A 27,351-nucleotide genomic window follows, 5' to 3' on the forward strand; every position below is an offset into this window, starting at 1 on the left:
CGCATTGAATTCCGATCGGGGTGCGTCTGGGGCTCTCCTTTGACCTGGCCTGGAGGAGATCCCCCTTATTTCTTTCTCCCCACCCCAGCTTCCTATTCGGAAACAATCGGGCCCCGCCTGCCTTGCACCTACGGGCTCCTGCGTCACGTCGGAACGCGCGGGGGGCACCCCGGGTGCCCAAGGGCGTAGCACCCAGTCAACCGAGCGGGCGCGCTTCTCTTCCCCCGAGCTGGAGTCCAGCAGAGGCCGCCTCCCTGGAGCAGGTGGCAAGGTCAGGCCTTGCCCGACTCTCGTCAGCCCCACACGGCCAAGGATCAGGCAGTTCGGCAGCACTGGAGGGCGCCACGTTGGCTACCGCTGCGAGGCTCTCCGAGCATCTCCCAGGTCTGAGAAGCCCAGAGCTGGAAGCGGGTTTGGGTCCCGCGACCCTCTGGGTGTCTCCTCCCAATCCGGATTACAGAAAGTGTCCTGGGGCTGAGTTCAGACCCATAAGGCAAAGACCACTGGCCAATCTAGGTTAGTATTGTCTGCACTGACTGGCAGGTGCGAGGACCATCCCAGTTGCCCCTGGAGATGCGTTTGAGGCTTCAACCAGAGAAGGGCCGTAGCGCAGCCGGAGGACACCTGCCTTGCATGCAGAAGGTCCCAAATTCAGTCTCCAGGCAGGGCTGGGAGAGTTCTGCTGCTGCCAATCAGTGTAGGCGACACTGGGCTAGATGGCCTCACCCTGTATATGGCCGCTTCCTATGTTCCTGCATGCAGGATGCTGATAATGCTGAACCGTTTAGGGCTTCTTCCCCCAAAACCATGTGATTTGTTCCTGATAATTTTCGCTGTGTGTTGGCCTTCAAGACAGCAGTGTCAGCATTTCAGGAGAGAAGCGTTAGCTCAGCCGTAGAGCCTGGCTTCGCAGGAAGAAAGTCCCAGGTTTGGTTTCCAGCACTTCCAGTTTAAGGAAAAGGGCGGGGTTGGGAAGGCTCCCTTTCTCCTCTCCTAAGATAATTCTAGAGAGCTCAGCTGCTGCCAGCCAGAGCATGCAATGCAAGGCTCAGTGGGGAAGTATGCTTCACGAGTGAGGAAGATTTTTCAGCCTGAGAGCCACATTCCCTTTGGGAATTAAATTTCTATACCACCCTTCACTCCATGACCACAGGGCTGTTTACAATATAAAAATACAAAAATACAAACCATAATACAAGAAGAAGAGTTTGGATTTGATATCCCACTTTATCACTACCCTAAGGAGTCTCAAAGGGTGACGCGGGTGGCGCTGTGGGTAAAACCTCAGTGCCTAGGACTTGCCGATCGTCAGGACAGCGGTTCGGATCCCCGCGGCGGGGTGCGCTCCCGTCGTTCGGTCCCAGCGCCTGCCCACCTAGCAGTTCGAAAGCACCCTCGGGTGCAAGTAGATAAATAGGGACCGCTTACTAGCAGGAAGGCAAACAGCGTTTCCGTGTGCTGCGCTGGCTTGCCAGATGCAGCTTGTCACGCTGGCCACGTGACCCGGAAGTGTCTGCGGAAAGCGCTGGCCCCCGGCCTCTTAAGCGAGATGGGCGCGCAACCCCAGAGTCGGACACGACTGGCCTGTACGGGCAGGGGTACCTTTACCTTAACCTTTAAGGAGTCTCAAAGCGGCTAACAATCTCCTTTCCCTTCCTCCCCCACAACAAACACCCTGTGAGGTGAGTGAGGCTGAGAAACTTCAGAGAAGTGTGACTAGCCCAAGGTCACCCAGCAGCTGCATGTGGAGGAGCGGGGAAGCGAACCCGGTTCACCAGATTACGAGTCCACCGCTCTTAACCACTACACCACACTGGCTCACAAGATAGAGACTCAAGAGATTGCCTTGCCAGCACCCCCAGCTACCTTGCAGTAACAAAGGTAAGAAGAAGAAGAGTTTGGATTTGAGATCCCTTGTGCGCCATTGTTCTGGGTTCCTCCTCCCTCCTGCGTGTGAGGGGAGCACCCTGTTGCAACAGATCAATAAAGATCAGGCTTACTAGCTGCTTTGCTTCTCAATATTCTCTTGTTGGCCTCTGTTATTTTCTACTACCAATAGGGAACCTACGTAAGGTCTCTATATGGGCTCTTGGATAAGGGAAAAAAGGGCAGATTTTTGTTTACAACAGTTTGCATCTTTTAAAAAAGGAGGGGAAGGGAAAGAAGGGGGGGAAATGCAAATTATGGGCATTGTGAAATACGAGAAAAGAAATTGCATCAATATAGATTTTACGATACGAAGCGTATTTGTTTTCTGTGGTCTGCCTTGCCAACTGCCCCTTCAACACAATTGGTCCTAAGAGGCTGTTTCTGGTTAGTACAGCATGAATTTTTAAAAATGTAATAATTATAGTTATTTATACATATTGGTCCTTTACTAATAATCCCAGCGTGGTTTGACATCCAACCCTACCCTGCTTTTTCAAGTGAAATATGGGTCTGTCTGAAATGCCAACAGTGTGGCATGAAACCGCAGAGAACATGGGCAGGAAGGCTACTCGCTGGAGAAGACAGTGAACTCTGCACAAACTCAGAGACCCTCTCTTCCATGGCTATACTTAATGGGTCCCAGTGCTGAGCCTAGAGGTTGCAAACTGGAGTAAGCCCTAATTTTGAGAGCCACTGGCACAGCTGCCCCCCCTCCTTCGTTCCTTAACTTATTTTTTAAAATGGGTCTCTCTGTGGGCAGCTGCTGAGTTGAAGTAGGTATGAACTGGGCAGCACCTTGGTCAGCTCTTGTAATAAAGCGGTGCTTTCATTTAAAAAGATATATTAAGTTCCTCACACAACCTTGATGGCAGAAAGTGAGGAGGAATTAAAGAACCTTTTAATGAGGGTGAAAGAGGAGAGCGCAAAATATGGTCTGAAGCTCAACATCAAAAAAATGAAGATCATGGACACTGGTCCCATCACCTCCTGGCAAATAGAAGGGGAAGAAATGGAGGCAGTGAGAGATTTTACTTTCTTGGGCTCCATGATCACTGCAGATGGTGACAGCAGTCACGAAATTAAAAGACGCCTGCTTCTTGGGAGAAAAGCAATGGCAAAGCTAGACAGCATCTTAAAAAGCAGAGACATCACCTTGCCGACAAAGGTCTGTATAGTTAAAGCTGTGGTTTTCCCAGTCGTGATGTATGGAAGTGAGAGCTGGACCATAAAGAAGGCTGATCGCCGAAGAATTGATGCTTTTGAATTCAGGTGCTGGAGGAGACTCTTGAGAGTCCCATGGGCTGCAAGAAGATCAAACGTATCCATTCTGAAGGAAATCAGCCCTGAGTGCTCACTGGAAAGACAGATCCTGAAGCTGAGGCTCCAAGACTGTGGCCACCTCATGAGAAGAGAAGACTCCCTGGAAAAGACCCTGATGTTGGGAAAGATGGAGGGCACAAGGAGAAGGGGACGACAGAGGACGAGATGGTGGGACAGTGTTCTCGAAGCTACAAACATGAGCCTGACCAAACAGCGGGAGGCAGTGGAAGACAGGAGGGCCTGGCGTGCTCTGGTCCAGGGGGTCACAAAGAGTCAGACACGACTAAACAACAACAAATCCTGTTGCTCATAGCCTTAACCCAGCCCTTGTGACCCAGATTAGAGGAGGAAGTTACACTCCTTTAATCCAGCTGCTTGTTTTGCATTTTGGAGGAGTTGTTGCTCTCCTCCATAATTGCCTGGGCTGACTCACAGTGCCTGCCGGCCTGCCCTGCAAGCCCTTCCCACCCCCACTCTCATTGGGACTATGGCCAAGCCTTTGTCCGAACCATGTGGAGGGCATTCAAGGGGGGGGGGGGTTTCTGTTCAGAATTTCAAGGAGCTCCCTTGGTCTACTTCACATTCTTCTCCTCCTGCTGCTTCTCCTTAACTCCTGCATCTGTTTGCTTCTGGCAGAAGCCCAAACCTCACCTGTGTTTTTTGCTGCCTTCATGCCGCCGTCCTTTGCCAGGCGGGGGGCGGGGAATGAGAATGCTGGAAGTTTCATGACAAATAAAATGAAGTATTTATATGCGCAGCACATAGTTGAGGGTTTGTTTTTTTTGTGTCTGTGTTTCGATGGGTATTACATTAATTTCATTTTCATAATATGCTCTTATTTTTTTATGAAATATTTTCTTGATTTACAAAAGTGTGTGCAGTGTCTCTCGTATATTTCCCCCCCCATGTAACATTTTTACAAATCAGTTTCATTTGTTGAGACATTGGGAAGAAAAGGGGAAAGAGGTGGGGGGGGGATGGGGGGGGCTTGGGTGGCGATGTTTCTATTTTACTTACTTTATGTGGGGTTTGGTATCAGCGTTGCTTGTGCAGGTTCTCTGCTGTTCGCTTGTCTTCCTTTGGTGGTGAGAGAGGTTGGGGTTGGCCTAGGCCAGGGGTCTGCAACCCGTGGCTCCGGAGCCGCATGTGGCTCTTTTACACCTTTGCCGCGGCTCCAGGGCGGACACTAGCGAGGCGGACACTCCCCACTGTGGCGGGCGCTGTACTGGCTGTGACGTCGCATGGGGGCGGTGCGTGCGTTAGTCACGCACCGTCCCGACGTCACCTTCCCACCCGCCCGCTACATTGTAAGGGGCATGTACGCTGGTCACTGCATTGAAAGGGGGCATGTACTCTGGTCACTGTTTTGAAGGGGACTGAAGAACACACACACAAAAAAAGTAACTTGTTAATTTAATGTTTATTTCTATGAGGAGGAGTAATTCTGAGGGGTCAAACAAAGAAATAATAAAAAAGTGACAAAAACGTTATTTTTATAATGACGAGTTTTGCGGCTCCCAGGTTTTTTTTCTTCGGAAACGGGTCCAAGTGGCTCTTTTTGTCTTAAAGGTTGCAGACTCCTGGCCTAGGGTGTGGGGTTTTTTTGTGATTGGCTGTGGTGGTCCTTGTTTTCATGTGTGAGTGGGGTGGGTGGGTGTTTTGGATCAGGTTAGCCATATTGATTTGTAGAGAAGTAGAGAAGATGGGCAGAGATGCAGAGGCTTGTGGGATGTTAGCAGAAATTATTGTCAATGACTCAAGCCCAGTCAAGCAATGCTTTCATCGTGGACACAATGGCGTGTTCCATTTTTCATAATTCCTCATAGCAATCCCACCTGACCGGAGGGTGCCTCCTTGGTTCTGGCCCTCCCCAATTCCCCCCACAGTCAAAATCCAGCACAGCTGCTGAGTCCCTTGCAGAGGATGCTGGGGCTCTGGGCTGCTCAGGTGTGATCCTGCGCTTGAGGCCGCATGAGGCAACTTGGCCAGATGTCGGTTTGCCTTTGGCTACCAGGGAGATCCGGCCACAACTACAGCTCTTCCGTGACACTGTAGCGGCCTTCACTCTCCTCCTTGTCTCCTTCCCAGGCCTCCTGAGGTTTTTCCTGCTCGTTCTGCCTCGGCCATGAAGCCCCATGTCACCTACCACCAGGTAAATCCTTGCTTGCCTAAATTGGGTGTGTCCAAAGGGATGGATCACACTAAACAGTTGCACCAGCAGGAGCCAGTGCAAAGAGTTCTTCTGCTCCCCCAGAACAGTGCACAGGGGGCAGGAGGGAACCTCGTTCTGTTTGATACCCTCAAGAGCTGGGATTCCAGCCCCACACTGGGCAAGAGATTCCTGCGTTTGAAGCGGGCTGGACTAGATGATCCCAGGGTCCCTTCCAATGCTATGATTCTAAGTGCTTGCATTGACAATCATAAAAGTGCGACATTGAACTCCTCCCAAAGGCTGGACGTATGGCAAGTGTGTCCCCGCTTCCCAGCCTAATGAATGAATGAATTTTTATTATTTCTGTCACAGACCAGTTCCAGCCCACATATCAAAGAAGTCATAAAACACGATAGGGATACATTTGAATTTGCAATTAGGTATAACAGGGACAATACAGATATAGCAACAGTTAAAAAATACATAAATTAAAACTTAGTCATTAATGTATAACCTAAAATTATCATTTAAAACCTTAATGAAATGATTTTAGAATGTTTTATCATTTTACTGTTGTTAGCCGCTCTGAGCCTGGCTTCGGCTGGGGAAGGCGGGATATAAATAAATAAATAAATAAATAAATAATAATTATTATTATTAATCATTATGATACCACAGCTTGTTCCCTAAGTTTTATGGCAATCACACAGAATTTGGCTACCCTTAATGTGATTTCGTGGGACGCGGGTGGCGCTGTGAGTTAAACCAGAAGCGGCTTAGCCATGCTGGCCACATGACCCGGAAGCTGTATGCCGGCTCCCTCGGCCAATAAAGCGAGATGAGCGCCGCTACCCCAGAGTCGGCCACAACTGGACCTAATGGTCAGGGGTCCCTTTACCTTTACTAACGTGATTTCAGGATCCTTGTCCTCTACCAGGGATTTTAGACATTGAAGTTCGGATTCATTTGGAGATTTTTGCGGTCTTCAAACAAACAAAAACATCTTGGAGGTCCCAGGCCACAGGGAGGTTAGGCTGGCCTCAACCAGAGCCAGGGCTTTTTCAGCTGTGGCTCCGATCTGGTGGAACGCTCTGCCACAAGAGACTAGGGCCCTGCGGGACTTGACATCTTTCTGCAGGGCCTGCAAGACAGAGCTGTTCCACCAGGCCTTTGGCCAGGGCACAGCCTGACTCCCTCCTTTGGCAATCTTCACAGAACTCTAGCCCAATGGTTGCCATCAATTTGATTTGAATTAATTTTATAATGGAATGAGTTTAGAATGTTGTATTCTTTTATTGTTGTTAGCCGCCCTGAGCCCGGCTTCGGCTGGGGAGGGCGGGATATAAATTATTATTATTATTATTATTATTATTATTATTATTATTATTAGCATCTGGACAGGCTTGTCTAAAGGAAGATGCTTTTAGCAGCTGCCGAAAAGAGCACAGAGAAGGCGCCTTCCTGGTGTCAAGAGGCAGGGAGTTCCAAAGGTTGCAGTCTGCCACACTAAAAGGTCAAAGTTCTTACAAAGGCAGGACAGGGATCGTGTTGCATCTGTGACAGGGACAGTTCTGCCAGTCTCTCCCCCCTTTCCTCTCGCATCAGATCCACTGTGATGAATGGGAGCCGGGGGAGCTATTTGCGCAAGCCCCGTTCCCCTTGAGGAGGCAGACTTCCCCCTCGTAAATGTGTGGGGAAAGGGGAAGCCAGCTGGGCTTCTTGCCTCCGGCTCCGACGTGGGGCTGGATGTCCCCAAAGGGGTCGCAGGTGAGTGCAGTTCACTCTCCCGTCTGCACACACTGCGGATCCTGAGATCCTGCTGCCTGGAGTTCCCAGGATGTTTCATCTCTCCGCTTCCTTTCTTTCAGCTGAAGGTGCTGCGGAGCCCTGAGGAGCCCCCACTGACCCAGCAGCCCAGCTTGGCTCCAAAGAAGGTTAGTCTCTTCCTTCTCCTCCCCTTCCAGGTTCTGGTGAAGAGCCTGAGCTGGGATAGAGTCCCATCTCCCCCCCAAAAAACCCCACACCTCTCAAGCCATGGAAGAAGAGGCACAGTCCTATAAATGGATCAATAACTGGTTAAGGAACAGTTTGTGCCATGGAAGAATGCAGAAACTGGAGTTCCCCAAAAATTAACATTGTGACCTGTGCAGTGGGGACTCCCTCTTCACTCCAGACCTGGGTCTGGGTGCATTGTTATTGTGTTATTGTTATTGTTATTATTAAATTTACCTTGCCCATCTGGGCAGCTCCCAACAAAATATTGATGATGATGATGATAATAATAATAATAATAATAATAATAATAATAATAATAATAATACAGTGGTGCCCCGCAAGACGAATGCCTCGCAAGACGGAAAACCCGCTAGACGAAACGGTTTTCCGTTTGCGATGCGCTTCGCAAGACGAATTTCCCTATGGGCTTGCTTCGCAAGACAAAAACATCTTGCGAGTCTCACCATTCCCCCCCCCCGCTTCCCCCCCTTTTTCTAAGCCGCTAAGCCGCTAATAGCCTTTTAGCAGCTAAGCCGCTAAGCCGCTAATAGCTGCTAAGCCACTAATAGCGCTAATCCGCTTAGCCGCTAATGGGGTTGCTTCGCAAGACGAAAAAACCACTAGACGAAGAGAATCGCGGAACGGATTCTTTTCGTCTTGCGAGGCACCACTGTAATAAGTGAGAAAACATCAAACATTAAAAACCTCCCTAAACAGGAATTATTATTATATTTATTAGTAGTAGTAGTAGTATATTGCCCTATATCCACAGATCTCAGGGCGGTTCACAAGATAAAATCGCAATATCAAAACAAAAAAACACACTATCAAAATAAAAACAAGAACAACCCAATAATCTCCGGCTTCCACAACACATTTCAAAAGGGCGCTGGATGTCAGACAGCCAAAGTCCTTGTTAAAGAGGAATGTTTTGAATTAACATACACAAATCTATTGGTTGATAACATGGTAGACAGATAATGTAAAGATATGTATAATTTTATAACATGCAGAGGATAACATGTGCTGAGAAATCAGAGAGGAACTGAGGGAAGTTGGGGGGAGGGGGTTTGAGGGGGTGTTGGGGAAAGAATAATGAATATGATATGTTTTGATATTTTGTTTTGCTGAAATTGTTAACCTTAAAAAGAAGAAGTGCAGGACGCCCACTTCCGTCCCTCTTTCTCCTTCGCAGGACTTCCGCTGCATCCTTGTGGTGGCCATCCTCTCGACGATGCTGGCGACCGTCCTCCTTTTCCACATGTTCATCCTCCCCTTTCGTGGTCTGACCTTGGCAGGGAAGGAGGCGGCTGCCGGGCCTTACCTGGGCAACAGGTGCAACGATCCCTGCAGGTGAGGCCTCTGCCTGTGGCGAGGTTGTTCTGGGCCTCTTCTTGGCACAGCTATTGCCTTTGGAGGGGGTTAAGGTAAAGGTAAAGGGACCCCTGACCATTAGGTCCAGTCTTGGCCGACTCTGGGGTTGCGGTGCTCATCTCACTTTATTGGCCGAGGGAGCTGGCGTACAGCTTCCGGGTCATGTGGCCAGCATGACTGAGCCGCTTCTGGCGAACCAGAGCAGCGCACGGAAACGCCGTTTACCTTCCTGCCGGAGTGGTACCTATTTATCTACTTGCACTTTGACGTGCTTTCAAACTGCTAGGTGGGCAGGAGCAGGGACAGAGCAACGGGAGCTCACCCTGTCGCGGGGATTCGAACCGCCGACCTTCTGACCGGCAAGTCCTAGGCTCAGTGGTTTAGACCACAGCGCCACCCGTGTCCCTGGAGGGGGTTATAATGAATTAATTCAATTTGTGTAATGCCCTATGCCCATCAATCTCAGGGCGGTTCACAACATAAAAAGACAATATGAGAAACAGAAAAGACATAATCAAAATTTAAACAAAGCCTGAGCTGCTTCTCTGCTGAGACTGTGACTTATGGAGTAAATGCTGTTCTTTTTTCTTTTCTTTTTTTCATAATATGTTTATTAAATTTTCAACAAAAATAACAAAAACAAAAAACACACAATAGCAAATTCAATAACATCCACAGACAAAGAAAAATATACATAAAAGCAATATCAAATCCATAAAATGGGATTCTCCGAATCCCATGACTTCCCTCCCCCACCCCTGGTTCCTTAAATTTTCTTTTCAGCTGCCTATCATTTCTACTCCAAATTATTATTTCTTACCTCAGATTCCTAAAATTACAAGTGTTTTTAAGATCCTGCCAATGTATTAGCCTGTTTACAATACTTTTGCAAATACATAATAAACTTTCCCCATTCTTTTTTAAATTTCTTGTCATCTTGATTTCTGAGCTTTCTGGTTAGCTTCGCCATGTCATCATAGTCCATTAACTTGGTTTGCCAGTCTTCTTTGGTCGGGACTGCTTCCACTTTCCAGAGTAAACGCTGTTCAGCTCTCTGAGATTTATAGCTGAGGGACAGGGCAGCGCATGGGGGGGGGGGCATGTGGAAATCTCTGGAGCCCGGGATGGCAATAAGCACAATTCATTTTCACCTTGGCAACCTTGCAAGAAGAAAAAGGTGCCTAGACTAGGGTTACCAGACGTCCCCGGTTCCCGGGGACAGTCCCCGGATTTGCAAATCTGTCCCCAGACAAATTCCGTCCCCGGAATGTCCCCAGATTTGCAAATCTGTCCCCGGGAAACGTGGCAGCGGCAGCCTCAGCGGCCTAGAGCCGGCCTGGTAGCGCAGTTGACTCTGGCTGGCTTCAGGAGCTGCTCGCTGCCCTGGCGCCCGCCATTTTTCCTCGCCAGAAGTCCCGATATGATGTGTTGCACACAAGATACATCATATGGGGACTTCCAGTGAGGAAAAATGGTGGGCGCCACAGCAGTGAGCAGCTCCTGAAGCCAGCCAGAGCCAACTGCGCTACCAAGCTGGCTCTGGACTGCTGACTGCCGCTGCCGCCGCCACTGCTGAAGGGGAACCGGGGACGTCCGGCGGTATAGATCTCCTGCCCCCTTCCCCCTTTGCTTTGACTGATCGGGGGAGGCTCGGGAGTTGCGGGCGAGCGGCCGTTGCCCAGTTTTTTAAAAACTCTGCGCATTTAGTGTTAAGTTGTGGGTGAACATATCAGACGACACAGCGATTCTTCAAACAGCTCGTTTATTCACAGGCCCAGAACAGAACTGGGCTGAAGGGTTTAGCCAGCCTGCTTATATAGAGCTCCACTACAACGCAACAGTAACCACTTTCTGTAACTATCCAATCACTGAACGTCACTTTCAATCCCTTATTTGCATATGTGGACCTGAGTGAAAACTATCTACAGTGTCCCCTTGCTGGCCCAGGGTGAGAACTTCAGTACATAACATTTATATTTCACAGGGTGCAAAAGAAGAGCATTGCACCTTGCCTGGCAGAGAAACCGCCCGCCTTGCGCCCCTCCTGGGCAACAGCCGGCTGCCCACCTGCGACTCCTGAGCCTCCCCCAATCTGTCAAAACAAAGGGGGAAGGGGGCAGGAGATCGGGGAAGGTGCGGGAGTCACAGGCGCACGGCGCGCCGTTGCCCAGTTTTAAAAAAACTCTGCGCATTTATGTTTCACAGGGCGTGAAAGAAGGGCTTTGCACCTTTATACAATGTGCATGTGTGCTTGGGCCCAGGGTCTTTGGCCACACCATCCCCACTACTGACTCCCTGTTGCTACACACCTTCAGCAACAACAACAAAAAAGTGTGCCCGGATTCATTGAAAAAAATCTGGTAGCCATAGCCTAGACATTGCATTGTGGCAACTGTAATCTAGGTTTTAAGGAGTCGTTTGGCGAATAGCTTAGGTACCTGAGTTTCTAACCCTGCCTGCAATAATAAAATAAAAAATAAAAAATCAGTAATAAAACATCGAGAAAGTTCAGAATGACACACAGGGTTGTGAATCATAGCTGTCAACTTTTCCCTTTTCTTGCGAGGAATCCTATTCGGAATAAGGGAATTTCCCTTAAAAAAGGGGAAACGTTGACAGCTATGTTGTGAATCTTCCAGACCAACCCGCCTGCAGCTCATGGAGACTTGCAAGAGGAGAGGATGTCTTGCCCCCTCCCTTCCAAAAGCTGCCCTTCCTCTCCTCCTCTTCTTCCTCAGGAGCGTCCTGGTGGAGAGCATCCCCGAGGGGCTGACGTACGACGACAACAGCACCCTCAACCCTTCCATCTTCGACGCCTGGAAGACCCTCCTGGCAGACGCCACCCGCAGTGTGGACATCGCCTCTTTTTACTGGACCCTGAGCAACAAGGACACCGGCACCCAGGACCCCTCGGCTGGCCAGGTGGACAGCTCTCTCCGGAAACGGCCTCGGTCAAGGGCCATTGCGGCTCAGGGGTGGGGGGCACCAGAGGGTCCTGGGTTCGGTCCCCCGGGGGCATCTCCAGGTGGGGCTGGGAGGGGCAGCCCATCTGACGCCCTAGAGAGGCGGCTTCTGCTGCCAGTTGGTGCAGGCAGTCCTGAGCGAGGTGGAGCGCTCTGTGCCAGCTGCTTCTTTTGCTGCAGAATGGCTTTCCCAAGGGTTGCTGTGCCAGCAAGCCTTCCCAGGGGTTGCATATGGGAATATGGAGTCTTTTCAACACTGGCCTGGTGGAACGCTCTGTCTCATGAGACCAGGGCCCTGCGGGATCCGATTTCTTTCCGCAGGGCCTGTAAGACAGAGTGGTTCCGCCTAGCCTTTGGCTTGGAACCAGCCTGAACCCCTCTTTCCTTTCTCCTTCTGTGTTGGAACTCCTATTTGGAGACTTCCCTGGCTTTTTTCTGGCCCATGTAGGACCAATTTGGATAGTTGGCCTTGGTGAAGATTTGACGTTTTCTCCCCGCAAACAGGTTCCCACCAAAATGAGGCTGCATTTGAAGTAGTATTTTAATCTTGTTTTTAAGTTGTATTTTAGGGACACAGGTGGCACTGTGGTCTAAACCACAGAGCCTAGGACTTGCCGATCAGAAAGTCGGCGGTTCGAATCCCGTGACGGGATGAGCTCCCGTTGCTTGGTTCCTGCTCCTGCCAACCTAGCAGTTCGAAAGCACGTCAAGTGCAAGTAGATAAATAGGTACCGCTCCGGCGGGAAGGTAAACGGCGTTTCCGTGCGCTGCTCTGGTTCGCCAGAAGCGGCTTAGTCATGCTGGCCACATGACCCGGAAGCTGTACGCCGGCTCCCTCGGCCAATAAAGCGAGATGAGTGCCGCAACCCCAGAGTCGTTCGCTACGGTCAGGGGTCCCTTTACCTTTACTAAGTTGTATTTTAATCAATTGTTTTGATACCTGATATTAGCTGCCCTGAGCCCGGTCTTTGCCAGGGAGGGTGGGGTATAAATAAATAAATACCCACCACATTCCCTATTTCAACATGAAAAGTACCGTATTTTTCACTCTATAGGATGCACTTTTCCCCCTCCAAAAATGAAGGGGAAATGTGTGTGTGTCCTATGGAGCGAATGCAGGCTCCTTGGCTTCAGCGATAGCAACGGGAAGCCTCCGAAGTGCAGAGGGAGCGCTCCCTCTGCGCTCTGGAGGCTTCAGGCAGCTATCTGCAAGCCTTCGGAGTGCAGCAGGAGTTCCCACCGGGCTCTGAAGGCTTGCTGATAGCAGCCTGAAGCCTGAAGTCTGGGGAGCGCAGCGCCAACTCCCGCTGCGCTCCCCGGGCTTCAGGCAGCTATCCGCAAACCTTCGGAGCACGCCCCCAGCCCCGCAAGCTCCGGGAGCGGCGGCAAGGCTGCGTGCAACATTGCCGCTGCTCCCGGACCTGTTCTGGGGGCTGGGGTCGGGGGAAATTCGGGCTTCCCCCGCCCCAGCCCTGTGGCTAAAAACGAAGCCAAGACAGTGAGCGAGATCCATCCCACTCGCTGTCTTGGCTTCTGCCAAAGCCGTGCACAGCTTCTCCCGGCTGGAGAGGTTGTGCACGGCTAAAGAGGAAGCCAAGACAGTCAACGGGATGGATCCTGCTCGCTGTCTTGGCTTCTTTGCTCTTTGGGGCTGGGGGGGGGAAAATAATTTTTTTTCTTTATTCCCCCCCCTAAAAATTAGGTGCACCCTATAGTCCAGTGCGCCCTATTGAGCGAAAAATATGGTACCCCTTGGTTGATCAATCCAGCCAGCCCCCCAGCTGCTGCAGCTGTTTTCTTGGTGGTGAAGCTAAACCATTCATTCTCATGTGTAAAACAGAGCAGAAATGGGATCCGTAGTATTTTATGTACCTATCACATTTCTAGCCCACCTTTTTTCTCCAAGGAGCTATCATAGTCCTTGTCCTCCTCTTCCTCATTTAATCTTCCCAGCAACCCTGCGAGGTACACCAGGCTGAGGGTCAGCAACCGGCCCAAGGTCGCCCAGTAAGATTCATGGCTGTGGAGGGCGGGATTTGAACCCTGGTCTCCCAGGTCCTGCTCCGACACTCTGATCCTCACAACAGCCCTGTGACGTAGGCCAGGCTGAGAGGCAGGGAATGGCCCCCAATGTCACCCAGGGAGTAGGGGATTTGGACCCTGGTATTTCCCAGGGCCTAGTCTGGCGCTCTAACCACTACACCACACTGCCTGCCGGTGTGTCTGAAAAGGTGGCTGCCTGCCTGTGCCCAAATATGCAGCAGCGAAGGCGCTCAGCACCCGGCAGACCCTGTCAAACCCGCTTGCAAACAGGCGTCTAATTGCCTGGGGTGGTGGCGCCTCCTTCCGCTTCTGTGCCCATCAAAGGGCCCTTTGAGGAAAGCAAAACATCCGTTTTTCGCATGTCGGTCACGGCCTGCGCCTGCGGGCGTGTTGGAGAGGCAGGTGCTTTTGTTAAAACTTCATGCCTGTCCTGGGCTGTGTGAGAAGCTCTAAATCCCAGAGCCTCCCAAGTTCTGGGTGATCTGAAAAAGGCATCTCCAAACAGAAACGCAGCGTTGCAAATTATTTCATTGGGGGACAGCGGCGGTTCAGTGGTTAGAGCAACCTGCTTCGTGGGGCAGCCGGTGTAGTGTCGTGTTTAGAGGGCTGGACTTGGACTGGAGAGAGACCAGGGTTCGAATTCTCGCCCCTTGCCTGTGCAGCTCACTGGATGTGACCTTGGGGGCCAGTCACTCCTCCCGGCTTACCTTACAGGGTCGTCGTGGGGCTTCAATAAGAGGAGAGGAGCCATGGATGTCGCCTGGAGCTCCTAGGAGAAGGTGGAATAGAAAAATAATAAACGTGGTGGATGGCAGGTTCAGCCCCCTGGGGGCGACTGGGAAAGGCTCCCCAACCCTAAACCCTGGGGAGCTGCTGCCAGCCAGTGTGGAGCTATATGGGCCCAGCAACATGTCCCATAGGCAGTGTATTTTCCTTTGATGAGCATCGAACCCAAAGCCTCCCTGTGGGGTCCGGCTTGTTAGAGATTCGGCTGGTGGCTGCCTGGCTCTCTCGTCAGCAGGTGAATAAAATGGGTAGTGCCCCCCCCCCCATGCACTAGCCAACCTGAGATCTAAGATGCCCATTTCTGGCTTGCAGCCTCAAAACAGTTGCAAACTAAGAGGATTTAGCCTCTGGCTGGATGAGGGGCATGTTTCTGAAGAGCTCAGCTTCCAGTTTTCCCCATTTGGGTGGGTAATGTGCAAATTCAAGATGTTCCTCCCCCCCCCCCCCATTTTTTCCAAGATGTCTCTATCATAGAATCATAGAGTTGGAATAGACCACAAGGGCCATCGAGTCCAACCCCTTGCCAAGCAGGAAACACCATCAGAGCACTCCTGACATATGGTTGTCAAGCCTCTGCTTAAAGACCTCCAAAGAAGGAGACTCCACCACACTCCTTGGCAGCAAATTCCACTGTCGAACAGCTCTTACTGTCAGGAAGTTCTTCCTAATGTTTAGGTGGAATCTTCTTTCTTGTAGTTTGGATCCATTGCTCCGTCTCCGCTTCTCTGGAGCAGCAGAAAACAACCTTTCTCCCTCCTCTATGTGACTTCCTTTTATATATTTGAACATGGCTATCATATCACCCCTTAACCTCCTCTTCTCCAGGCTAAACATGCCCAGCTCCCTTAGCCGTTCCTCATAAGGCATCGTTTCCAGGCCTTTGACCAGGCCTTTGACCATCGTTTCCAGGCCTTTGACCATCCCACCTCAACACAGAATCATAGAGTTGCAAGGGACCTCCAGTGGTCATCTGGCCCAACCCCCAGTCGAAGGACTCACCCCAGACCATTTGAAAGGGTGTAATCGGCAGAACGGATCCTGCACCTGGGAATGGGACGGCCTGTCCAGGAAGGGCCCTGTTCACCTGGCCCGGATCGTGGCCGCTGACGGACCCCTCCCTTTTCCCACAGGGGGAGGAAATCCTGGCAGCGCTGAGGGAGGTGCCCAGCAGAGGCGTCACCTTGCGGATAGCCGTCAATCCTCCTTCCTCCCGGATGCCCTGCTCTGACCTGCAGCTGCTGGAGGAGAGCGGTGAGAGAGAGAGCGCGCCTGGATTTCAGCACGGGGGGGGGGGGGTGGCAAGGCGGGGCGGGGGGTCCTCCTCTCTGCACCCCCCCAAAGAGACAGCCATAATAATAATAATAATAATAATAATAATAATAATAATAATAATAATAATAATAATATATTCGTTACACCCTGCCCATCTGGCTAGGTTTCCCCAGCCACTCTGGGCGGCTTCCAACAAAATATTAAAAACACAATAAAACATCAGACATTAAAAGCTTCCCTAAACAGGGCTGCCTTCAGATGTCTTCTAAAAGTCAGATACAGTGAATGCTCGGGTTGCGAACGTGATCCGTGCGGGAGGCATGTTCGCAACCTGCAGCGCCGCGTCTGCGCACGCACGGGTTGCGATTCGGCGCTTCTGCGCATGCGAAAAGCACGATTTAGTGTTTCTGCACATGCCCGAGTGCCGAAACCTGGAAGTAACCCGTTCCGGTACTTCCGGATTCATCACAGTGCACAACCCAAAAACACGCAACCTGAAGTGTCTGTAACCCGAGGTATGACTGTAGTTATTTATTTTGTTGGTATTGATTTTAATGATGGTTTTAATGCAACTACAAAGCGGGCGGGGAGAATTCAGAAAGGAGGGACAGGAATTCAATAAGAAAAGGTGTAACAAAACAAAACAAAAGATATATGTTTGGAGTTAGGTAATAATTGGGAAGATTTAATAAAATCCAGAAGCAAAAGGCTTTGAATTCAGGGGCTGCTTAGCTTAGAAGATGACAGAGATGGGTAAAATTATGTAAGAGACTTTTCCCCCTCGCTTGTAATGCTTGAAAAAGGACCCCCCCCCCAAAGAAGGGGCTTTCTCTTGCAAGAGATTCAGGCCAGACCTACTGAAAGGGCTCAATTACTATTGGTCGCTTGCAGGATCAGAGAGGCAGGTCCTCGCCCCGAGGAGCTTACACTCTTAAAACCAAGTGTATGGGCTGGATTTGCGGGCGAGGCTGTAAAAGGTGCTGAGAACTAGCCGCTCCCTTCCTTGTTTGTTCCCAAACTCCTCCAGGCGCCCAGATCCGCAAAGTCAATTTCCCGGAACTGACCGGTGGGGTCCTGCACACCAAATTCTGGATCGTGGACCAGCAGCACATCTTCCTTGGCAGCGCGAACATGGACTGGCGCGCCCTCACCCAGGTGATGCCCGCGACCCTCCGGGAGGGCCTTTGTGGAGCGGGGGACCCCCGTCCTGGCCTGTGGGACTGGGGTCAGGGTTATTTTCTTTACGGGACGGTTGGGCCTGATAGTTTCTGAGTCCACCTCTCACATCAGAAGTGGGGGCTCAGGGGTTCCCCTCAGCTGCAGCAGCACCCCAGTTCCGGAATGGCTTCCCCAAGGAGGGAGGGAGGGAGGGAGGGAGGCCCATCTGGAGGCCAACATATATATATAATAATAATAATTTATTATTTATATCCCACCCATCTGGCTGGGTTTCCCCAGCCACTCTTGGCAGCCTCCAACCGAATATTAAAAACAATACAGCATCAGACATTAAAAACTTCGCTAAACAGGGCCGCCTTCTGTTGTCTTTTAAAAGTAAAATAGTTTTTTATTGCCTTGACATCTGCTGGGAGGGCGTTCCACAGGGCGGGATTTTCCGTTCTTTATCACTTACTCTGCATTTCTTAATTATTCTTTTACTCTTAATTATCCTTAACTAATAATTCTCCTCATAGTCTTTCTTGCAATATTTCAAATAGTCCTCCTTACAGAACTTCTTGCAGTCCTGCTAGCGTAATCTGTTCATTACAATTGCTTTTCAAATAGTTCATGTATTTAGTCTTCTAAGAATCTCTGGTCCCGCAGATTTCGAATCCTTTCGTTAATTTATCCAATTCTGCATAGTCCATTAACTTCATCCACCATTCTTCTTTTGTCGGTAATTCTTCTTGCTTCCATTTTCCCTCTGGGGCTGATTTCAGGTTTCCCGGGTGCTTCTCCCCATAGATCCTGCAGCCTGCATCAACTGCGCCTGGGCTGTATCCTGCGGCCTCCTGCTAACCTCTCCCTTTCTCGGCCCCCAGGTGAAGGAGCTGGGCATGGCTATCTACAACTGCAGCTGCCTGGCCCAGGACTTGGGGAAGATGTTCGAGGCCTACTGGGCTCTGGGTCTGTCCAACGCCACCATCCCGTCGCCCTGGCCAGCCAATTACTCCACCTCCTATAACAAGGAGACGCCGCTGGAGCTGGAGCTGAACGGCACGGAGGCCGGGGTCTACTTCTCGGTGAGATGGGAGGGCGGGGGCCCCCTGTGCTCAAGACCCCCTGCTCCAGTCTCTGCTGGCATCCTTGGTGCTCAGATGCCGGGGGCCGACTTGGGGGGGTTCCTTTACGATACGATACGATACGATACGATACCTTTATTGTCATTGTCCCATACAGAACAATGAAATTGAAAAATCTACATAAGACATTCAAAACCCCCTAAAAACTCTGAAACCCCATTTTAAAGTACAATATACTCCTATAGAAACTCCTTATACTGCGTTTAAAACCAGAATTGCACTGGCTAGTCCTAGTCTTTATAACCCTGTACAGTGGTGCCTCGCAAGACGAAAAGAATCCGTTCCGCGAGTCTCTTCGTCTTGCGGTTTTTTTGTCTTGCGAAGCAAGCCCATTAGCGGCTTAGCGGATTAGCGCTATTAGCGGCTTAGCGGGTTTAGCGGATCAGCTGATAAGCGGCTTAGCGGATCAGCTGTTAAGCGGCTTAGCGGATCAGCTGATAAGCGGCTTAGCGATCAGCTGTTAAGTGGCTTAGCGGCTTAGCGGATCAGCTGTTAAGCGGCTTAGCGACTTAGCGGATCAGCTGATAAGCGGCTTAGCGGCTTGGGAAAAAGGGGGGTGAAAGGAAAAAAACCCTGCAGGAACTCGCAAGACATTTTCGTCTTGTGAAGCAAGCCCATAGGAAATTCGTTTTGCGAAGCACCTCCAAAACGGAAAACCCTTTCGTCTAGCGGGTTTTCCGTCTTGCGAGGCATTCGTCTTGCGGGGCACCACTGTACCTTCTTCCAGAAGGCAGAAGCTGAAAGGGATCATTTCCGGGGTGCGCAGTATCCAATAATAATAATAATAAATAAATAAATAAATAAATAAATAAATAAATAAAAATTTATACCCCGCCCATCTGGCTGGGCTTCCCCAGCCACTCTGGACGGCTTAAAAAAAATAATAAAATATTAAAATCCTGCGCTATCTCTGCAGCTTTCTTATGACACCTGGAAGCGTAGATTTGATCCAAGGTGGGAAGAGTGCGCCCAATTCTTCTCTCCGCAGTCTTTACAACCCTGGACAGCATTGTTTTTTCCTTGGCCGTGCAGCTCCCAAACCACACACACAGACCATAAGTTAATACACCAGTACAATGGTACAATGGTAAAATGCCATCAACAGGTCCTTTCAGAGCTTGTTTTTCCGGAGGATTCTCAGAAAATATAACCTCTGCTGTGCTCTCTTCATCAGGTCTTTGCTGTTTTCTCCGTTAACTGTTTGGTTCCGTAAAACAATTTTTTATTATTTCTGAGAAACTGACATTTATCGGGTTGCAGCTAAACCTATGGATTCTACCTCCAACAGGAAAGTCACAGGGGTGGCAAGTCCCAATGAAATGTGGCTTTATTTGGCGTTCATAACATTTGGTTTGATCTCTTTCTGTATCAAGTTTTTGCCGTAGGAAATAATTCAGTCATTGGTCTCTAAAGAACACACTTTATTTCGCAATGTAACGGCATTGACCCCTGGTTAGGTTTTCGGTGCCTTCTTCTCTTTAATTTATATTTCCTCCTGGATTGTTACTTTAACTCATGGGTAGGCAAACTAAGGCCCGGGGGCCGGATCCGGCCCAATCGCCTTCTAAATCTGGCCTGCGGATGGTCTGGGAATCAGCGTGTTTTTACATGAGTAGAATGTGTGCTTTTATTTAAAATGCATCTCTGGGTTATTTGTGGGGCATAGGAATTCGTTCACCCCCCCCCAAATATAGTCCAGCTCCCCACAAGTTCTAAGGGACAGTGGACCAGCCCCCTGCTGAAAAGGTTTGCTGACCCCTGCATTTAACTCCATAGCAAAGTCCTGAAGATTCAATAAAAATTTGAAAACCTCATTCTGAAACCCTGCCTAGACAGCCCAGAATGTCGGCTGTGTGCCTGACTTTGGGGTGCCTGTCCTTCTCCTCCTTTCCTGAGTCTCTTTTCCCTCTGCCTGTCTCCAGAGTGCCCCCCCTGCACTGTGCGCCACAGGGCGGACGGAGGACCTCCAGTCCCTGGTGAGCATCATTGATGACGCTGATGAGTTTGTTTACATTGAGGTGATGAGCTACCTGCCCACCATGGAGTTCTCGCACCCCAAGAGGTAAGTGTGCAGTTGATGGGGCAGCTCTTCTCCCTCCCCTCCCTTGGCTGTGGGAAGGATAAGCTTTACAAACGAAGAAGCACTGGCCAGGAAGCCGTTGCAGAGGCTCCTGCTGATGCAGCAGGGCTTCTCCTTCCACCTGCCTCCCCCAAATCCACTCTGGGAAAGAGCCAGAATATCGGGGGGTCATTCCGCCTGGCAAGCAGAAATGAATTGTACAGTTGGGTGGCCAGGTAAAGGTAAAGGGACCCCTGACTGTTAGGTCCAGTCGTGGACGACTCTGGGGTTGCGGTGCTCATCTCACTTTATCGGCTGAGGGAGCCGGCGTACAGCTTCTGGGTCATGTGACCAGCATGACTAAGCCGCTTCTGGCGAACCAGAGCAGCGCACGGAAACGCCGTTTACCTTCCCACCGGAGCAGTACCTATTGATCTACTTGCACTTTGACGTGCTTTCGAACTGCTAGGTTGGCAGGAGCAGGGACTGAGCAACGGGAGCTCACCCCATCGCAGGGATTCGAACCGCCGACCTTCCAATCGGCAAGCCCTAGTCTCTGTGGTTTAGACCACAACGCCACCCGCGTCCCTTCTGGCACCATAGCACCTCTCAATGTCCATCTTATGCTGTCCCCGTTTGAGGGGCGCTAGAGCGGGTGATGGGCTGCCCCACATCAGAGGTGGCAATGCAGGATGTGGCCCCGATGCTCTTGCTTCCTTCTTCCTGCTCAGGTTCTGGCCAGTGATTGACGACCACTTGCGGAAGGTGGCTTACGAGAGGAGAGTCCGTGTGCGACTGCTGGTCGGATGCTGGAGGCACTCCAAGGCCAACATGTTCCCCTTCCTGCGCTCCCTGGCTGCCATGCACGACGTCCGCACCCACTACAACATGGAAGTGGTAAGGACACCCCCGGTGCCTGGGTCGGGGCTCCCCAGCCCTGGAAGACCGGGCTCCAGGGCAGTCTTAAGCATATCCGGCACCGTGGTGCAAAGATCTCTCTGGCGCCCCCCATTTCCCAGAGTTGTTGACCTTTTCCCAAGCCTCTTTGGGGATCACTCTCCTCCTGCGTAGGCTTGGGAAGGAAGCTTCACATCTGCCAGCCATATAGTTGGCGGGGCGCAGCTTCCATCCCAAGCCTCCGTGGGAGGAGATAGATAGATAAAAACTTTAATCACATTAGCCAATGGCCACGGCAACAATAAAACATTACAGTATACGCAGAAAGGGAGATTTGATATAAGAGCACAATTTAAAGTCCTGCATCAGCCGTCAGTTAGTGACCCTTATTCTGATTGCCCCTGCTATGAACCTAGCAACCTTTGCTATTATCTGCTCATTTTGATCTGATAGAAGAAAGGACATTGCGGCAGTGGTTGAGCGCCCTGGGATGGTTAGTACGAGTGGGGTGATGATCTCGTTCCTCAGGTCTTTGTAGAGAGCGCAAGACAGGAGGACGTGTGCCGCTGTTTCGGTGCTGCCATCTCCACAGGGGCAAAGACGTTTCTCAGGCGGGATCTTTTGGAATCAACCCTCAAGTACCGCAGATGGCAAAACATCCCAGTCTTGCAAGTGTAAAAGCACGCCTGTATTTTGGGATAATAAGTTTGTGCAGATACGGGGCCAGAGAATCAAAATGGAGAGGTGGAAAATGAACATACCAAGGGCAGAATTTCCTTATAGTGGCTGGGGTGTTCTGATGCTCGATATCTTTTAGACGTTGCCCAATTAGTCTGTTTGCTTTAGTAGGGCCCATAGTGAGTAGGTGCTGTGGGGATAGGCCACAAGAGTGAAGTTTTTGATAGACGGTTTTAAGGCAGGCACTTTTATGGGAGTCTTGAAGCACTAGGGATAGCAAACCGGGTGTGTGTGTGTGTGTGTGTGTGTGTGAGTTTAGGCAGAACCAGAAGTTAAGAGTTCTTTGCCAAGTCTGTATTTCTAACTGAAGGGAGACTTGCTTCCAGTCTCAATGATGCGTTTGGGACACATGGCGGTACAGAAAAAAAAATCTGCCTTAGAAAATTTAATTGAACAGCTTCCAAAGTTCTAAGGTGGTTACCAGCACAAATCTGAACCCCGTATAGTAGCTGTGCCAGGGGTTTAGCTTGGAAGACTTTTAGGGCTGATGGTATATGTTTGCCACCCTTTGTATGGAAAAAGCGAGTCAAAGTCTTGGCGCTTTGGGATGCTTTTTCTTTTGCACATTTTTGGTGTGCTCCCCATGACCCCGTGGACTGGAAGATAAGGCCCAAAATATTTGAAAGCTTTGACCTGTTCGATTGGCTGATTGTCCATACGCCAACCGTGGGGCCTATATTTTCTTGGGAAAACCATAACTTTGGTTTTCTGATAGTTTACGACCAGGTGTTCTCTCTGGCAATACACTGAGAATTCTCTTATCAGTCTTTTTAGGCCTATTTTTGTCTGGGATAAGAGGACCGCATCATCAGCATATAATTGTACAGAGATTGGTTTTGAGGCCAGTTTAGGGGCCTGGAACTCTGGAGATGTTAGACACTGGACCGTGTCGTTTAGGTATAGGTCAGGGGTCTGCAACCTTTAAGACAAAAAGAGCCACTTGGACCCGTTTCTGAAGAAAAAAACAACTGGGAGCTGCAAAACTCATCATTATAAAAATAACTTTTTTGTCACCTTTTTATTATTTCTTTGTTTGACCCCTCAGAATTACTCCTCCTTGTAGAAATAAACGTTAAATTAACAAGTTACCTTTGTGTGTGTGTGTGTTCTTCACTCCCCTTCAAAACAGTGACCAGCGTACATGCCCCCTTTCAATGCAGTGACCAGCGTACATGCCCCTTACAATGTAGCGGGCGGGAAGGTGACGTCGGGGCGGTGCGTGACTAACGCACGCACCGCCCCCATGCGACGTCACAGCCAGTACAGCACCCGCCACAGTGGGGAGTGTCGGGGCGCACAATGCGCCTCCTTCCCTTGCTAGTATCCGCCCTGGAGCCGCGGCAAAGGTGTAAAAGAGCCACATGCGGCTCCGGAGCCACAGGTTGCAGACCCCTGGTATAGGTTAAAGAGAGCGATCCCCACAGCGGCTTGGGAGGCAAAGCTGCACGCCCGCCAGCCATATGGTTGATGGGGCACAGCTGGCGAGCATGCAGGGAAAGGGGAAGCCGCCGGCAAAGCTACACAGCTCCCCCACTCGCTAGGGCGCCCCTGAGAGGCCAGCGCCCTGGTGTGACGCACCACTAAGCCCAATGGGGAAGACGGCTCTACCGGGCTCACTGGAGAGCCATTTCCGCTTCCCTCCCAGCTGCCTCCTCTGCGTGCGAAGCACACGCACCCCAGTTTTGTCTTTCTCCCCTTCTCCTCCGCCAGAGGCTCTTTGTGGTCCCAGCCAATGAGTCACAGGCCAAGATCCCCTACGCCAGAGTCAACCACAGCAAGTTCATGGTGACGGACAAGGTGGCTTATATTGGTGAGTAGTTTGAGGGGCGGGGGCAGTCGTAAAGGGGAGGCCAGTTGAGGCAGAAAGCTTTGCCGGGGACTAAGGTAAAGGTAAAGGGACCCCTGACCATTAGGTCCAGTCGTGACCGACTCTGGGGTTGCAGCGCTCATCTCGCTTTATTGGCTGAGGGAGTCGGCGTACAGCTTCCGGGTCATGTGGCCAGCATGACTAAGCCGCTTCTGGCGAACCAGCGCAGCGCACGGAAACGCCATTTACCTTCCCGCCGGAGTGGTACCTATTTATCTACTTGCACTTTGATGTGCTTTTGAACTGCTAGGTTGGCAGGAGCTCACCGCAACGGGGATTCAAAGCTCACCCCGTCGCGGGGATTCAAACCGCTGACCTTCTGATCGGCAAGTCCCAGGCTCTGTGGTTTAACCCACAGCGCCACCTGCATCCATTAGTTGCCGGGGACTAGCAGGGGCGAAAACTGTCCAGCAATGGGAGAGGGAGAGAAGCAGCCATAAGGGGGAGAACAGAAGAGACTAAGGGGAGTTCATTGGAGACCCACCTCATCCAGATGCCTTTTGGGGAAACTCGGAAACAGGATCCGAGCCCAATAGCTCTCTCCCCTCCAGTGGTTTCCAGCGGCTGTTGTTCAGGAGCATTGCTGCCTCCTGAACAACAGCCGGAGCCATCAATAACCCTCTCCACCTCCATGAATTGGTCCCATCCTCTTTTAAAGCTATTCACCTTGGTGGCCATCTCTGCCTCCTGTGGCAGGGAGTTCCACAGTTTCACTCCGTGCTGCTTGAAGGTGGACTTTTCTGTTATCAGTGCTGAATCTCCCAACCTTCAGCTTCAGGGATTGTCCACAAGTTCTATTGTGAGGAAGAAAAAACGTCTCTCTCGCCACTTCCTCCCTGCCATGCATATATATTTTTTAATAAACCTTTATCACGTCGCCTCTTCCTCCCCTTTTCAGTAAAACTGAAAAGCTCCAAGCGCGGCACCCTTTCCTGCTTCACCCCTTCGATCATTCGGGCAGCCCTTTCCTGAACCTTTCCCAACGCTGTAATATCCATTTTGAGACCAGAATTGTAGATGAGCAGCCGTCAATAGGCTCCTTCTCCACCATGAATTTGCCTAGCCCACCTGGTCCAGCACCCTCTTCTCACGGTGGCGGAACAATTGCTTGTGGGAAACCAGCACTCAGGATTCGAACACAGAGCTCCCCCCTTTCTGTGGCTTCCAGCAGCTGGGATTCAGAAGCACGGCTGCCTCCCGCCGCGAACGCCATTGTCATCAAGCTTTGTTGCAGAACGCAGGACTCTTAAGCGTTTATTTTCCCTTCCTTTCCGGCAGGAACGTCCAACTGGTCCGGGGACTACTTCCTCCACACGGCGGGGTCCGCCCTGGTGGTGAACCAGAGCCACGTGGGGGCCGGAGAACAGCTCACGGTTCGCGATCAGCTGCAGGCGGTGTTTGAGCGGGACTGGAACTCCAGATACAGCCAGGAGCTGAGCTTGCCGGGCCAGTGGGAGCAGTTGTGCGGCACCTACTAGCCAAAGGGACATCCCCTCTGCCCGTTCCCAGCTGGAGAGGGGCTGCGAGCACCAGCCCCCTGTCGGAGGCCGGCGGAGGGGCTTCCCCAGAGGCAGGGGGTCTCCCTGGGGAACCTTGCGGGACTCCAGCCGAGTGAACCAGGGGGGGTACCCAAGGCCTCCTTGGGGGCAAATGTTTGGGGTAAGAGAAACTCCTGCAAGGGAACAATTCAGCCTGACCGAAGGATTGGGGGTGGGTGGGGGGTTTGCCATGTGCAAACAACCAAGTGACGTGCAAAGGGAGCTTTCGGCGCATGCAAATTGTGGGTAAAAAGTCACTGTTCCGAACTGGGAAGCAAAAGGGTTTTGCGTGGGTGGGAGGATAGATGTAGAGAAGAGGGCGTTTAGCAGTTAGGGGGAAAGGGTACGTGGGTTTAAGGAGACGAAAACGGAAAAGGATTCCTGGCCAAAAAGATCCCTCGCGGAGGAATCTCCTCCTCCTGTTCAGCAGAAGTGTGAAGAATCGTGAGAGAGGAGGTGTTGCAGGATATGTGCCGCTCAGAAGCTCCCAAGTCAGGTGGGACCTGTCTGAACCTGTGGAGAGCCTCTGCCAGTCCGTGTAGGCTGTGCTAAGCTAGATGGGCCAAGCAGTCCGACTTGGCGCTCCCTGTTCTGCCTTGTTTCTCTGCCGTTAATGCCTTTCAGAGAGGACCACACACAACCAGCTTCTGTCGCTGCCGAAATTGCCACTGTCCTTCCTTGACCAGTGGCTCTTAGGCACTCAGCACTCAAAGAGTGCTGGCAATGAGAACCGCAGACTCATAGTGGTGGAAGGGATACCCAAAGGTCCTCTAGACCAACCCCCTGCTGCAATACAGGAATCCCAGCTGAAGCATCCCTGGCAGGTGACGATCCAACCTCTGCTTAGAAACCTCCGAGGAAGGAGATTCTACCCCCTTCCAGGGGAGACCGCTCCACTGCCACACAACTCTTCCTGTCAGAAAGTTCCTCCTGGTGTTTAGTCAGAATAATAATAATAATAATAATATTTTATTTATATCCCGCCCTCCCCAGCCAAAGCCGGGCTCAGAGCGTCTAACAACAGTAAAAATAGCACAATTTATATAAAATCACAGTCAATTAATTGAAATATATTCTAAAATCAGTTCAGAATCAAATTAAGGGCAACCATTGGGCTAGAGTTCTATGAGGATTACAGAAGGAGAGAGGGGGTCAGACTGTGTCTTGGCCAAAGGCCTGGTGGAACAGCTCCATCTTGCAGGCCCTGCGGAAAGATGTCAAGTCCCGCAAGGCCCTAGTCTCATGTGACAGAGCGTTCCACCAGATCGGGGCCACAGCCGAAAAAGCCTTGGCTCTGGTCGAGGCCAGCCAAACCTCCCTGTGGCCCGGGATCTCCAAGATGTTTTTATTTGAAGACCGTAAGTTCCTCCGTGGGACATACCAGGAGAGGCGGTCCCGTAGGTACAAGGGTCCTAGGCCGTATAGGGCTGGTTAAAACCAGCACCTTAAACCTGATCCTGTACTCCACCGGGAGCCAGTGCAGCTGGTATAGCTCCAGGTGAATGTGATCCCGTGGCAAGGACCTCGTAAGGAGTCTCGCCACTGCATTCTGCACTCGCTGGAGTTCCTGGGTCAATCTCCCTTCTTGTAACTTGAAGCCACGGGTTCGAGTTCTACCCTCCGGAGCAGGAAAAAACCGGCCTGCTCCATCTCTATGGCAGGCCATTTTAATCCATCTGGGTCAGCAAAGAGCAGTAAAGAAGAGCAGCAGCTACCTCTGTCCTCTTGAACCAAGATGTGTCTTCCTTTGTCATAATCCAGACTAGGAGCATTGGCAGTTTATAGGGTGAACCTTCCAGGCCCACAGATTCTGGCAGGGATGGACTCATACCATTTTCTCCCAGCTCAAACATTTATTGCCATCAACAAGAAGTGGTGAGTCCTAGAACTGTAGAATTAGAAGGGACCCCACTAGTCCAACCCCAGACTCCCTGCGCCCTCTGGGTGTGTGATTTCAAGGGCATTATTCTCCCACGGTCTCCGTAGAGGGATCCACCCTGCACGGGGTTTTGCCATGCGGCTTAGGGACAGTCTGCCGGCCAATGGGGTGGTAGCCTGGATTTTTGCTGTCTTCAGCACAGACCTTTGGTCAATTAAAGGATAATTTTCCAATTT

The 27,351-nt window shown here is 50.9% G+C and overlaps 1 protein-coding gene across 2 annotated transcripts in view; it reads left to right on the forward strand.

The window, feature by feature from the left end:
* PLD3 (phospholipase D family member 3) overlaps positions 1 to 27,351 on the forward strand; it is a 28,173-nt gene extending 822 nt beyond the window's left edge. Inside the window, exons 2-13 of one of the 2 annotated variants that reach the window (XM_077932350.1) lie at positions 1,683 to 1,881; positions 5,338 to 5,401; positions 7,270 to 7,335; positions 8,592 to 8,749; positions 11,509 to 11,692; positions 15,693 to 15,813; positions 16,862 to 16,989; positions 17,877 to 18,077; positions 20,060 to 20,199; positions 20,928 to 21,093; positions 23,542 to 23,641; positions 24,977 to 27,351. In XM_077932350.1, the coding sequence (XP_077788476.1) occupies positions 5,375 to 5,401; positions 7,270 to 7,335; positions 8,592 to 8,749; positions 11,509 to 11,692; positions 15,693 to 15,813; positions 16,862 to 16,989; positions 17,877 to 18,077; positions 20,060 to 20,199; positions 20,928 to 21,093; positions 23,542 to 23,641; positions 24,977 to 25,176 (1,491 nt within the window). In that variant the 5' untranslated portion in view covers positions 1,683 to 1,881; positions 5,338 to 5,374 and the 3' untranslated portion in view covers positions 25,177 to 27,351. The remainder of the gene's footprint in view (positions 1 to 1,682; positions 1,882 to 5,337; positions 5,402 to 7,269; positions 7,336 to 8,591; positions 8,750 to 11,508; positions 11,693 to 15,692; positions 15,814 to 16,861; positions 16,990 to 17,876; positions 18,078 to 20,059; positions 20,200 to 20,927; positions 21,094 to 23,541; positions 23,642 to 24,976) is intronic. The other variant, XM_028742001.2, reaches the window with a different exon arrangement.

Source organism: Podarcis muralis, chromosome 7 (assembly GCF_964188315.1).
Source record: "Podarcis muralis chromosome 7, rPodMur119.hap1.1, whole genome shotgun sequence".
NCBI lineage: Eukaryota > Metazoa > Chordata > Lepidosauria > Squamata > Lacertidae > Podarcis > Podarcis muralis.